Raw genomic sequence first — 15,122 nt, 5'->3', positions numbered from 1 at the left:
TGTGGCGGCGCATAGTGTAGGTCAACATTGAGGCATGACTATCAGTGCCTGCACCACACAAAGCATGATGGGGTACACGCCCTCAGGTGACAAATGTACAGCTGACTTCGTCCTCTAAAGGACACACTGCTGCTCGCTCACTCTGTGCAATGCTGTAAGTGAGTTGATGATGCGAGAAGAACAGCGGGAAAGATGGAGGAGCAGACATCTGTGTTTGTGTTTATGTGAGTACATGTCATCAGCGCCTGAAGCCGTTTTCAGACATGACGGGAAATGTCAGGGGGAATTGGGTCTGGACTTTTTCTGGAGTTTGTCTTTCACATATGAAGAACACAGCAAGAACACAGCAAGAAAGAAAAATGTCCGCAGAAGAACTAAGACGAGTGTCAGCGTGTGGGTTTAGCTTTTAAGGGCTAGGACGTATAATATCTACTTTGACAATCTCGTGTTTTTGCACACCCACACCGGCATCGGCCCTTATCGAGAAAAACTCTCGATTTCCGTTTCTTCTTCTTCTTTTCCTGCTGTTCTCTCATGTGGGCTCACTCTGATATTTCCAGACTTCAGTGCCTGTCTGAAGCAGCTTGAGATTTGTCTGACATCAGGAGATACAAATCACTTTTTAACTTTCTCATCTGCGTGTTTCTATAAAATAAGTTGCCTCAGCGTCCTTGGATGTTGTAAACCAGTACAAACTTGTCACATTGTTGGAGTGAAACTTCACACACATCTCACACATCAGCATTAGCAACAAACACATGTGTTACCTATGATGCGTGATGTGATGTAGGCAATGTCCAGCTCCCCTTTAGTGTACCTGGGGGGGGGGGGAGAAACAAACCATTTAAAGATGAATTTCACCAACTTGTTTCATGCAGTTAGACTATAGCAGATAAATAATATCACATGTACAAAGAAAAACAACAACAAATTCCCCAAGAGTACTATTGTATTAACCATTATTTTTGTGTGTTCTATTTTCATACTACTCTATTCTTCAGACAGTTTAAATAAGATTAATAACTGAACGTCCAGCCTCCAGAGAGCTGAACCATCTCTCCACCTCAGTGCATCAGGCTGCACGTTCTGCGTTTCCTCAACAGGCTTCAGAGCAGAAGCCTCCACATGTGTGTCTGTGGGCATGTCAGGTTCTTTCAGGCTCGCCGAGCTGCAGCAGGATCAAAAGAACGACCATATGTGAATCCTTCGCTTGAGCGGCGTCGCCTTTCATTACCAGACGCATGCTCCTCCATATGGACTGTTTTCTGGGAGCGGCTGCGGTGCACGCGTGCTAACAAGTCGTCCACTGAGGGATGTGGAAAACAGTGTTTATTAAGCACTACAGGGCAGCTGCAGGGTGGGAAGGGAGTGAGGAGGCAGTGGGATTTATTTCCATGAGCTGCAGATTCACAAGCAGACAGTTGATTTGAAGAGTTGGTATCTCCACCAAGGACGTTCTGTTTTCAACCCCGGTATGATTGTTTGATTTTCAGCAAGATAACGCAAAAACTACAAAACAGATTTCCACAGAACCTGGTGGGAAGATGGGACACAAAAGAAGAAATAACATTTTGGCGCCGACTCCAGGAAATGATTTTTATGAAATGAATATCCCAGGGAATAATTCATGGATCTTGATATAAAGAATTATCATCTTTAGGGGGGATATTTATTATAAGTGTGTGAAATTTGGTGCAACTTGACTGAGAGGTTTGCTCTCTCTCCCCCTCTAAAAAATGTTTCCACCCAATAGCAGCAAATTGTTCGGCTACCCACTGTGCTGCAGCTTATCATGCAATCTACATTAGTCGGCTAATGTGCATCAAATTGAGTTGACTTGTTACCAACTGTGAAAATGCTCCGAGCAGCGCTGATCTCGGCCAGTAATCTCTGTGTGGTTAAGGAGCGCTGGCGTTGCCCCTGATACACTGTAGGCTAATCCTTGAGCTGGTTGTGTAATGCAGGGCTACACTATTAGCCTGCTGTCGAGTGAGAGCAGGTTAAGAGCTTCTTAGGGTCCGGGTTCACATCTAAATACAAATAAGACCAGAATTCATGTAAATCTAATTCTAGCCAATAATTGTGCTTCTTCAATTTTTAGAAACTTTATTTGTCATAATGCGGAACGTAGCCTTGAAAAAGCCAAACTGCCAAACTGAGTTAAATCCGTCAGTGTGAAAGGAGGTGACTTCATAAAGCCGCCATAACTCCTCCCTCCTGATCCCTCCATAAGGAAGTAGTTGGACCATAGATCAGGTTTCTATTCTAATCCAATTCTAAATGTTTAGACCAGACTGAAGGTTTCACAGAAATACTCAAATCTGGGTGGTTTACTAAAGCGTGTAAATAGATGAAGCTTCCTTGATATAACACAGCTGACATGTTATTTTTATGGCTCGCAAGATCATTTCAAAGCATGTTTTCAAAAACATTTTGAGATATTTGAAGGTATATGACTGGAGATATCGGACATGCTTTGTGTAAATCAGTGATTTAGCTGCCGTCTCCTGAAATAGATACTGAGCTAATAGAGGAGAGAAGCAGGTCAGGTGTCAGGTTTACATGTTCACGGCCAATAGCCTCGCAGTATACAAATAAGCAGTCTCCCTGACCTCTGGAGGATTGAGTTGCAGCCAATTAAAATGAACTGCAAGGTGTGGTGCAAGGAGCGAGGAATAAGGGGAAGGACACAGGAAGAGAAAATCTGCATCTGCAATCTGCAGTTTTCCACCTTTATTTATATTTGTGTTAATCAGTCAACAAATGCTGTTTACACTCAAAAGAGAATTTAATAAAAATTACAATCTTATATTAAAATTTAAAATACACTGGCTGCTTTTAAAACCATCAACATTCATTTCAGCCATTTTAATCGAGCCAGAAATGTGTGCAAAATGCAATTGTGTTTTCCTTCTTAATACATAGAGATTTATGTCGTATGTCAGATCAGAAGGTTGAGATCCCTAGTTAATGACCACACATCAAAATCGACTGATATGAACATTTTTATCTTGATATATATGTTTTTGACCATAGTTTTATAAAAGATAAAAGACAAAAGAGCTAAATGTTACAAAGCATTTTGTGATCTCTCCTCAAATGACTTTGTAATGGAGTTGAGATTATCCTTTTTTCGTTTTGTGTTGTTGTATTACAGCTGTTTTGTGGCTGTTTATTTAGTAATTCTTTTTCTAATTGCTTCAGGACTGACAACCAAGCTATAGGCATCATAATCGCTGCGTTTCACAACTGCATTTCACCTCAAAAGACAATGGATATATTCAACTTTTACAGAAAGTGTGTTTAGCTTGCTGCATAACTGTGCACACACACACACACACAACACACACACACACACACACACACACACACACACACACACACACACACACACTACGCAGTTATCCACAAGCTCCAGCACCACGCTGCTTGATGTTTATGTTTTCATACTGCAAAGTAAACATCAGGGGCACAAAAGGCAATTTAGGACAGATTACATCAGATGAGAGGTGCTCTAACTGAGTCTCCACACACCAACACACACACACACACACACACACACACACACACACACACACACACAGTGTAAGTGGGTTAGATCCCAGTAGATATTAAATTTGGGCTCTTCACATTCCCTGCATGCTTCTCTCCACAATCACTTATTTTACCTTTTCTCTTTTGGCCAAAACAGTTGACTCGATTTGTGACTTGTTTAATCTGGATTGTATTAATCCACATCCAGAGGAAAGAGAATGGAGACAGACAGAGATGAATGTGTTTCTGACGGGATGGGGGGGGGTTGGAGGTGGTGATGGTGGTGGTGGTGGGGGGGCAGTCTGGTTAGAGACCAAGGACACGATGCCTTTCACCACATCAGCCACCCAGACTCCAACGCTCACAGACACACGGACACACCGGTGAGTCCTGTTTCCTGATTGGTTTCCCTCTTCAGTCAGGTAAACAAACAAATAAACAAACAGGCTGCGTTCAATAATTCAGCAACGGCCCTTCGCCTCGAATATAGATGAGACTGAAGCAGAGAGGAACCAATCAAATTGCGCCCGGTTAACACCTCGCAGGGCTTTGACCATAAATCAGGCACGTTCGTGTGAATTTCTTATGAAGACATCCAACAGTTTTGGCCGATACACAGGTATGAAACTCTTTAAATAAGAAATGACCAATACACAACCTGAAGCTGCTGGAAAACCTCCAAACTGAAAACTGTGCAACTCTAGAGAAAATCTGATCGTGAACAATACGATTTTCTGCTGACAACAGCTTCAAGGTTGATGACACTGAATCAAAGCTGATGAGGCTGCATACACACAACAGTGTTTTTATTTGGATGTATCAGAAGTCATCTCTGTCCATAGCAACACGCCTGAAAACCAATATCAAACTAAAAATACATCAGTTGTCCCACATGAGACCACATTCAAATTCACTAAATCTGATTTACGTTTGCATCAAGACCAAAGTGGACACACTCATAAATATCAGTCCCCTTAACCTGCCTGATTTCTTTCATCAAGATCCATCTGAGAAATCAGCAAAAATGTCGCCTTGTCTCGCAAAGAAAGTCTAAACGATTCCTGATCATAACTGTGATTCTGCAAACTAACAAATAAGCAAACAAACAAATGCTGATGAAAACACGTCCCTCCTCGGTGGAGCTAATGGCTGCTGGCGTACACTGGTCATACAGGTGCTTGTGTAAACAGGAAGCAGATTGTTTGTTTGCAGTTGGTTGCTCAGTTGCACAAGATAAATATGACAAACCGCTGAGGTGTAAATTAAGAGCAGGGAGGTCATCATTAAGTCCCATGAACGCCAGACGCCTTCCACCCCCTTTTATTATGTCTCTCAAATGAACTGACTGGCTTTACCTCCAAGTTTCATGAACAGACTCGACACGGACGAACCACTGACGCTCATTACACAGGATTATAATTCTACATCTGTATAATCCTATCATCGTGCTCGGAACTGCTCTGTAGATCCAACGTACTAGATAGTGAGTGGTAGAGCTCCGTTCACAAGAAGCTGATTTATTTATTTATAAGGACTATAAACTAAAAAGTACAACCTTGTGTTCTGGAAACTGTTCCGTCTGTCGTCTCTAAATAAAGCGAGGGAATGTTGTTTGTACAACAACACACCGGAGGATAGTTACTGATGACACCTGAAGTGCACTAAAATGTGGTACATTATTGTAGTACCGCCTTACTACCTTCCTTTTCTGAGGTTTTCAGCCAGTCAGTCCAGTAGCCTGCCTCCCACCACCCCATTATCCCAACCACCCACTCGAACACATACATACTTCGTCCACACAAACACACACGGGGCCCTGATGAAATGAATCCCTCTGTATCAGCAGTGCACTGGCCATTTGGCACAATGAACCGCCATGAATAATTCAGCAAGGAGAGGTGCGATGGACGGAGAGAAGACGAGAGGAGAGGAGACCAGGGAAGAGGAGAGGAGAGGAGAGGAGACAAGGAGGAGAGGAGAGGAGAGAGGTGGTAGAAAGCACAAGGGAACAACAGAAGAGTGGGAGTTGGTCTAGCAGCAGAGGAGAGGAGACACGAGAGAGGAATAATCACCGTCAAATTTGCTTAGTCAATAGTGTGTGTGTGTGTGTGTGTGTGTGTGTGTGTGTGTGTGTGTGTGTGTGTGTGTGTGTGTGTGTGTGTGTGTGTGTGTGTGTGTGTGTGTGTGTGTGTGTGTGTGTTCCTGACAGCACAGAGGCCCCTTTGTGCTGCCCTGTGCAGATGCCTGTGCACAAACACACTGGGCCGACCGAGCTGTGCCAGACTCGGCTGCCTCCTTCTAAATCTGTCACTGACTTACTTTAGATTCAACAACAGAAACAACAGTGTAACCATCACTTCACCATTTAGCAGACAAATGTATAATAAATATACATTCATGCAATTGGATGACATCAAAACATCGATAATTAAATATTATTATAATGATTTTTTTCATTATAATATATAATATATCACTTATATTTGAATCACTGTTATTCTTACTACAGGAATCTGGAGTGTGCAATTACAACAATCAAAGCATTTCAGATGCAAAGAATGCTTTTATATCATCCATGTTTTTAAATGTGCTTGATTTTGCAAGATACACTGTGTTTTTCAGTAGCAGCAGCATTATGCTGGCTGTCATTGTGTTTGATTTGTAGATGTGGCTCATAACTACAGTCTCATTGTGGGAGTCTGGTCTTCAACTTCAGGGAACGTCATCATTTCATCTTTATTTGCTGAGAGTCCAAACTGGCCATTGTCAACACACAGTATGTTTGATATAAAAAGAGCAACCCACCCCCGCCACACTCATCCTGTCCCAGAGCTGTGGGAACTGGACATTTGTAGATCTTTTGGACCTTTACATATTTTCCAACTTGTGCAAGCACATTACCAGTGAAATGTTTCGAACTACACAGAAGCCCGCCCCGGGCCACAAGCTGTATGATTCCTGCCCCAGGCTACAATCTGTGTGAGCGCGTACATGCACTGCCCCGGCCTAGGGGAAGTACACATGGGCCACAGCTTGTGCAGCAAAGAAAAGGGGACCAGAGTTTGTCTAGAGTTTGTCTTGACACCACTGAAACATCCGAAACAAGTTGTGGAAATATTGAACCTCTTCTTCTGTTGTATAAAGAGAAATACCATTCAAACCAATGATGTCATGGCATTTGATGAGCATGGTCAACTTTGAGTAAAACAGTAAGAACACCTTGCTACGGTGCAGGTGGGAATATAAGATTCACTTACGTGGCAACCTGATGCATGACCTTGGTGGAGGTGTCCTTCAGCGTGTCCTTCAGGTTGTCCTTGAAGTTGCTGAAGAACTTCCCCGCTCCTCCCTTCACCATGTCCAGCAGTCCGCCGCCAGAATTGGCGTCCATATCTGGGGAACGACATCAGCCAATCAGAAATCAGATGACACATTTCACTGTGTTAGACAATACTTGCCCAAGCTCACAAGAGATAAGACGCACAATAAAACGCATACCATCGGGGGGCTGTGTGTCTGTGTCACTATCAGCACCCATTGGCGTTCTTTAAATGGGCAGCATCTGACTATTGGTCACAGGAGACCACCCACCGACACACCAATAATCAATAACTTTGTGAATCAACTCTCTGAATCGATGGTTCTAATAGAGGGGACCTTGAGGGTAAGGTCCCACAAAGCTTCACTTTCCTTGGGAACAGCCTCTGACTCAGGTGGAGTTTTAATTTGTTTCAAATTGAGTCATTCAGACGTCCAGGGTCTGTGTCTATGTGCATATGTATAACAAGTAGTCGAGGATTTGGTGCAAAATGGGAAACAATAGAGAAATAAGGAGACTGGAAGGCTGGAAGGATCATATTGTTAAACAGTGATTATTCTCCTAACTCCTATTCTCTCTTAGAGCTGACAGTTCACTCATAATCCTCATTTTTCCGCCTAAGAAACATCTCAGAGATGTGTCAGTTTTTTATTTTTCTAGATAAACATTTGTGGTTCAGTGGAGGGACACGTTAAAAAATTGAATTTAGAGCAGAAGACTTTCATGATTAAACACGTATTTACAAAGCCATTACACACAGTGTCTCAGAGGAAGTCTGTCTAGACAGAAACTCTGTTGAGAGGAAGTTTTCTGTGTTTTCCTCTCCTTCATCAAAAGCCAAACTTTCCCATTGTTGATGCCTCTTCTCCTCCACCCTCCTCCGCCATGTGTTATTTGAGAGTCTCGTTAATTTCCAAATTTAGACTTTTCATCTCTGAAGTTTGAAATTTGTGACAGGGATTTATTTTTTCGACTTGAGGGATAAAGTTCCTGCTCATTGAACTCACGCTGCACATATCCACAGAACTCAAATGTAACTTTGCCCGTGGCAATCAAGATTACCATAGTTAAATCAGGTTTTGTCAACTGAATTGAACCGAATTACAGAGACACTGAGATAATGAAAATTAAACCTTTTTTTAAAATTGTATTATTATATATGAGCACCTCGTGTCAATATAAATGTCATCCAGGTTACTTCAGGTTGGGCTTGAGAATTCACATTTTGTCTGAAACCCAGAGGCAGGAAGGTCTAAAGAAAGATGCTTCTGAGCGTTTATATCATGGGAACTGGTCAAATCTGCTAATTCAATTTTGACTATTCTTTATTAAAGGTTCAGTGTGTAAGATTTAGGAGAAAGGATCTATTGGCAGAAATTGAATGTGAAATAATCCTAGTGATGTTTTCACTCATTTGTAATCATCTAAATTGTAAAAAATGTTGTTTTCTTTACCCTAGAATGAGCCCTTTATATATAAATACTTCACGTTTACATCGAGGTAAGGGGTGTTTAACTGCAACACGCAACTTCACCACTAGATGTCACTAAATTCTACACACTGAACCTTTAAATTTGTATCTTGTGAGTCTTCGAGCTTAATAAAAGTGAAACGTCAATGTCCCCCCATGGTAGTTCAAGGTAGAAGTTAGAGTTCTTATTCATTAACGGTATTGTGCACTTTTGGTTTATCTATTCAGATCTGAAAGGGCTTCACTAGCCTAAGGTCATTCATTCATTCGGAAATGAATGGCATACAATGTTAACACTAACACCATAAAAGGACTGCAAAGAAACTGCACTGCAAAGAAACGATCCTCAGCTTTCTGAAGTGAATTTTCTGTGAGTGTGGCTCAGACCTCAATTAGAATCCGTCCTTTCCCAGGAAGAAAACTAACCGAGCTTGACCCAAACCCAACAGGTGTTCTGTACTTTGTGTCGGAGCCTGAACAAAGTCTGATGTTTTCCACTGATTACAAGCAAGACCTGAACCCAAACATAGTTTCAAGTCATGACGTGTCCCACTGGGCTCAGTTGGATATCCACACTCTTGTGATCTGGCCAATCTCTCTCTCTCTCTCTGGCTCTCCACATAGCTGACACACACAGGGCCGCTGTCATATACGTATTATTCATACTTTATTTAAAGAAATAGTTTGGGAAATATTTGGTGGTAGTTTCACAAGATGCAGATAGGAAAGTGTTTGCAAGAAATCAAGGGAGCACATTCCCCAAACATCAAACTATTCCTTCAACATATTGAGCATGATCCTCTTGCCTAACGCTGTAACTTCACCAGTAAGGTTCCGTCTATTTTTAACTTCATTACTATGCAGATTTCTCTGTCAGGGAGCATGACAGGACGTTTTAACAAAAAGCCTACATCCTGCTCTACCTTGAAATCAAGAGCTTATGTGAGCTCGGCCTGGATCCGCCAATCATGTTCGATACCTGCACAGGTAGAGCGGCAGCGGTGATGATGACAGAAAAAGAGGTAATTCAAAGTTATCAGAAAAGAGTGAGAGAGAAAGAGAGAGAGAGCTGTTCCCCTAGAACAGGATCAGGACCACCGCCTCCACTTTAACAGAGTCGACCATAGACTGTATAACAACATCACAGACTGTGATTGAAGATGGAGGATTTGACAGCTCCCGAAAAGTGAAGCCATATCATCTTGATCGCCCCCTGGTGGCTGGTTGCAGTATTGGTCATAAACCCTGTCTCCTCATTGTTAGTCAATGGGACACGGCCAAATTAACAAGTCAAAAAAAATTCTCCAAAGACGGTATCTAGCATTTTCAGGTAGTTCTTATCATACAGATAAGTTAAGTTAAGTTAATTCGATGCCATAAAATGATCGTGACCGTGATCACTGCGGCACCAAAAGTGCAAGATGGCGGCGCCCGTATCTGGGATGTTTTGGCTTCATTTTTGTACAAAGTTAAGATGCATCGTCCATCTTTATCTGCAGTTTATAGAGTCACCCAGTGGAAACAGAGGGAGAGACAGACAGAGGGAGGCTTAGGAAAGAGAGAGACGGTTCTAGTTATGTCCAGAGATGTTGGCTTCTTCCTACAGCCCCAAATATTTCTCCCTAAATATCCATCCATACAGCTTGAATGATGCTGGGTCTAAAATATCGAAACTTACAGTATACCCGCATTTGACATGGATTTGAATTAGTCTAATATTTAAATCCCATGCATCGATATATCAGCTCTCCTTGAGATAAGTGCCGACCTGAACCTGCAGTGTCCGAGCTCATGAATATCTGATGACAGCTCTGTTATTCAGGTCATAAATTTGTATTGTTGTTGAACTTTGGCAACGAATAAAATATTTAAAACATGTAACACTGGAGTCAGGTCAGGTCAAGGCCTCTATATCAAATGCAAGCCCCCTTCAATGTTGCATATAAAACATAATTTGAATTGCAAAATGATATTTGTTTCTTCCGATAAACATCTTTTGACCTCTCAGAGTCATCGCGCCTACACTTGGAGGAGTTTCAACACTGATGTTAGCGTCCACTGGTCTTTCTAGTGTTCGACATAATCTTTGTTTGGTCAGCTATAACAGTAAAAATATTAAATATCTGACTTCTACCGCACTGACATAATTCTTTAAGCAAACTACAGGTCGTGTATTCAACATAATCAATGTCCTTAAAGTTCTTGAACATGAGTTTATTTAATTCTTATTGTCCAAAGATCAACTGCGTCTACTGTGTCCATCTGATTTTTATCTTTCTTGTAATGTTTCCTGTTCTATATGTTCCTCATGTAAATATACTTCTACATCTCTTTAACATCCTTTGTTCGTCTCCATTCTATGTTTTTATCTCTGTGTGAATCTTCCTGCTCGCTTCCCTGGTCGACGGGCCTCTGTGTCAGTAACCAGATGGATGTGGGAGTGTGCAGGCTGGTGAATCGGCTACGGTGACAAAACAACCCTGCAAATATACAGAAACCATGCAGGGGAGGCTCTGATACAGGCTGTGATACAGAGCTCTGTCAGGTAATGAAGCTGCAGAGCGGCCGGCCGCTCACAGAAACTGAGAGCGGTACATTAGCAGCACTCGGCACAGCACTGGCTCTCGGCTTTGCCAGAGAGATCAATAGTTTCTTTGAATGCGTCTCCCTCCTTCTAGAGTGCCAACCTTTACCCTCTCAAATCCGGGGTTTTTGTGAATGGGACAGATGGATGTCACATACGGACGGGGAGAAACAGCCACACATGCATACATCAAAAGGGGGCATCCTAACCCGCCACACAGAGACATCTGACACTGGACCCCGCCCCCTTCTCCACCGCCATCCCCAACCCCAACCCTCCTTCCCTTCAGCTGACCCTCCCACCCTCCTCCTCCACCTCCTTTTGTTTCACACAAACGTCGGTCCCCTGGAGGCCGGCTGACTCCAAAGAGCACTGCAGCGAGGTGAATACAGGGCAGAGGCGGGCACAAGCCTCACCTGCAGTTGTTGTGACTGGATCCCACAGAGCATGTCAAGAATTTGTCATTAGATTAATGATAAACAGATGCAATGATATATAGCTAAAGATAGGGTTTTTTAATAGACTATTAATCCATCATTCAAGACAGGTGAGACTAAAACTCATGCTTATATAATTTAATTCATATATCAGAAAGTTAATAGGGCCTTTCATGTGGTTAATAAATTTAATAAACCTTTTAAAACGTGTAAAACATTTGGAACAATTTGTGTAAACGTTTCCATACTATGGACAAAAGAGTATTGCTGCATACGCTACTATATGTGTGAATATTATCTGAAATATATGTATGACCATTCAAAATATACTAAATTAATGTCAAAGATCTTTGAGCACTTAATGCGTCTGAAAAACACAGTCGTATATAGATTAGGTACAATCTATGGTGTGAATAGAAAATAATGCCTTTATTGTACATTGTACAACATTTGCTTTGCATCTCCAACACTTTATAACATAACAAATAAACAATTTGCAGGATTAACTCTGTCATGTGCATTACATTTCGTTTCCCTCATATTATAACAGCAATTTTGCCCATAGCCAATCACATGGGACATATCTTAATATGTAAGTGGCCAATAGTAGTTGCATTTTAGGTGGGATCACGGCTGGGAGCTCCAGAGGGGATAGCATGGTTGCACACTTTCATTAATGTCAGCCCTCTGCAGAAACACAACCCCGGTGTAAAGTCTCCACACAGACCTGCAGCAGCTTCTCCACGTCAGCCCCCAATCAGAGACTCTTACCTGAGCTGTCCATGGTGCTGCAGTCCTCCTCTCTCAGCGGGCCCGCCTTCGGTCCAAGTGTGGCTGCTATGGAGCCTCCGAGTAAGCCGCTGCCGCCTCCTCCTCCTCCTCCTCCTCCTCCCTCCTCCTCCTCCTCCTGCGCCGCTGCCGACACTGAAGCTCTCCCCGCCGCTATCGACCAACTGCAAAGATTCATAGCCATCGTAACTGGTCTTTTTCTTGTAGGCCCCCAGCAAGCTCATTACCGACGGACACAGAAGAGGAGTTAAAAGACAAAAGGAGGCACCCGGAGGACGCGCCGAGGCTGCACCACCACCACCACCACCACCTCCTCCACCACAGAGCTGCTGCTTCTACAACTGCTGCTGCCGCCCAGTGCACCACATGTCCGGGGAGGAGAGGAGAGGACAGGACGACCGGTCTCCTCTGGTGAGATGGGGAGAAATATCCTGGGTGGTCTCTCTTTCTCTCTCTTTCGCTCTCTCTCTCTCTCTCTCTCTGTCTCCCTCCCTCCCTCCCTCTCTCTCCCTGTGTGTGTGTGTGTGTGTGAGTCTAGCGCCTCCACTCTTTCCTCAGCACCGCATATTACTGCTGCTGCTGCTGCTGCTGCTGCTGCTGCTGCTGCTTCTGTCCCCGACTGAGTAAAAGGGAAATCCACCTCAACACACAGTCCTCTAATGTTACTGCTGCATCTATTATTCACACTCAGTAGCTGGGAAAATATGCTGAGTGTTTCAAAGGCTACATTTTCTACTAAATTTGATCAAAATCAGTAAAAAAAAAACCCAAGTTAAAATACAGTCATTAAAGGGATAGTTCACCCAAAACTGAAAATGTACTCAATATCTACTGACCACTATGCCGATGGAATCCACAAAGCACTTTTAGAGTGTCAGGGATAAACAGTGTTGCAGCCAAATCCAATACAATTGAAGTAAAGGACAGAAAATAACAGAAGATGCCTCCACATTGCTCCCGTGGCTTCATTTACACCGTGTTTTTAGTCTAAATATCTGCTGTTATCCCCCCAGAGCCATGTTTACGCGTGGATCACACACTCAGGCAAAAAACATGGTGTAAATGACCTTGTTTCGAGTCAAATTTGAATGTCGGGGCTTACGGACACTTGGATGACACCAAGTATGGAGGGATTTTATGTTTTTTATGTTGTTTTATTACGTTTGAAGAAGTGGTCACCATTTACTTAAATTGGATTGGATTTGGCTGCAAAGCTGTTTACCCCTGAAACTCCAGAGGTGTTTTGTGGACTCAAACACGTCTGCATAGTGGTGAGTGGATAATGAATAACTTTTCTTTGAACCGTCACTTTAAAGCACTGACGCACTATTAATGGGAATATAAGTGTTACAGAGGTAAACGTGCCTTAAATATAGTACTGCAGACACAATAGAATCTGTATAATGATATTATTCTAAAGAAATATGTCTGTCTTCAGTTGTGAAGCTAAGATTTTCACATGTGATGTTGTCGAATTTGCTCATATGTAAAATTTGCAGGAGCCCATGTTGTGTGAGAAATATGCCAAATGTTCCAAGGTGTATTTAATAAGTTGTTTACTCTGAATATTGTCTAAATTCAATATGTCATTTGAAGAATTTATCAAGCTATGACAATTACTTTCTTCGCCATTCGACCTGCGGGTCGATCTCTTCATTAACAGATTGATCCTTTTGTCAGAAAAGTGCATGTTTTGTCCCAAAATGTAATAAAAACATAAAGAAATCAATTTAATGACAAATATAGGACAAAAAACGACAAAGCAAATGTTTAGCAATTTCGAGTGACTCAGATGATTTGACAAAATAATCATCGATTGATTGACAAATCATATCATACTTGAAGTCGACCAAAATATACTAATGTATAATACTTAATGTAAGACAGATGTGTTATTGTATGACAGATGGTGTCTGCAACATGAGGCACAGATGAAGCACAGATGATAAAGTCTGTTCAGAACTGCAAAACTCTCAGCATCATCTATTTTAAATAACACTAAACCTGAGGACCCCGACAGCCTTGTATCGATTGTATCACTCTCTACTATTGCAGCCTTGGATGTTCAGAGCCTCTTTGTATCCAATCAAAAATCCAAAACACTTGAAATTTTCGCTCAACCTTTGTCGTTGGTAGCTTTTTGTGCCGTGACCCTTGGACGGAGCCGGACAAAACCCACTGACCACTGATGGCATGGTTCCTTCCTTGGCCTTGTCCCCTGGCAACGGAAACCGTGCATGGTTCTGAAAAGAGGACATGAGCCTGGGAAACTCTTTAAGCGGAGCAGACGGGAGCTCGGAGCGCAGCGTGGACGGAATGTCCAGGAGGGAGGAAAGCGAGACCCGTCGCATCCGGACCAAACGTGCTGCCGCTTCCTGCCTTGTTCTTAACTGTGCCGACCGATATTTACCCTTTGATGCCCCTCATGAGTGTGCACGTGCAACTTGGGCTTCATAATCACTGCCACGTGCATAATCACTGCTTGCACATGAAGCCAAACACATGGTCCTTGTATGTTGTACACTTTTGTTTTATTTGTTATTGATCTCACTAAGATTTACTGATTTGATGAAGGTTATTTATACTGTGATCATGAAGATGGATGACATGACTGCTTCCCAAAAGTGAAGCCAAAGCATCTTGAGCGCCACCTGGTGCTTGGCTGCAGTATAGGTCATAAATCACGCCTCCTCTGAGTTAGTGAATGGGACACGGACCAAACTAAAAAGTCAAAGTACAATTCAAATTCATTTTCTTAAATATATTTTTTGTCATTTTAGTTCGTTCTTATCAAATTCGTGTTTCTTCAAGTGTTTTATTTTGAGTTTGGTTTCATTTAGTTATTTGATACAATAAAATGCGGTGAACAGCAGGATTGTACCTCGCTACTGCAGCTCCACCCCCCTATTTGCATTCATAAGCAGACTTCTGCTAAAAAAATGGAAAAGGTAAATGGAAAATAAAGAAAATGTGTTGGCAAATGTCAAA

The 15,122-nt window shown here is 42.4% G+C and overlaps 1 protein-coding gene and 1 long non-coding RNA gene across 2 annotated transcripts in view; one reads left to right on the top strand and one right to left on the bottom strand.

Moving 5' to 3' along the window:
• Window positions 1-12,564, bottom strand: part of dnajc6 (DnaJ (Hsp40) homolog, subfamily C, member 6) — a 26,443-nt gene extending 13,879 nt beyond the window's left edge. The window contains 4 exon segments of the mRNA XM_035177461.2: window positions 768-817; window positions 6,792-6,927; window positions 12,117-12,241; window positions 12,243-12,564. Of these exon segments, the coding sequence (XP_035033352.2) occupies window positions 768-817; window positions 6,792-6,927; window positions 12,117-12,241; window positions 12,243-12,358 (427 nt within the window). The 5' untranslated portion in view covers window positions 12,359-12,564.
• LOC118121522 lies at window positions 12,219-15,122 on the top strand. Its single transcript, XR_004698343.2, has 2 exons — window positions 12,219-12,545; window positions 14,271-15,122. It is a non-coding gene; the product is annotated as an uncharacterized LOC118121522 (long non-coding RNA).

The sequence above is a fragment of the Hippoglossus stenolepis genome, chromosome 14 (assembly GCF_022539355.2).
Source record: "Hippoglossus stenolepis isolate QCI-W04-F060 chromosome 14, HSTE1.2, whole genome shotgun sequence".
NCBI lineage: Eukaryota > Metazoa > Chordata > Actinopteri > Pleuronectiformes > Pleuronectidae > Hippoglossus > Hippoglossus stenolepis.
Note: the sequence above shows the minus strand (reverse complement) of the source record. Positions and strands in the feature narration are given on the sequence as shown.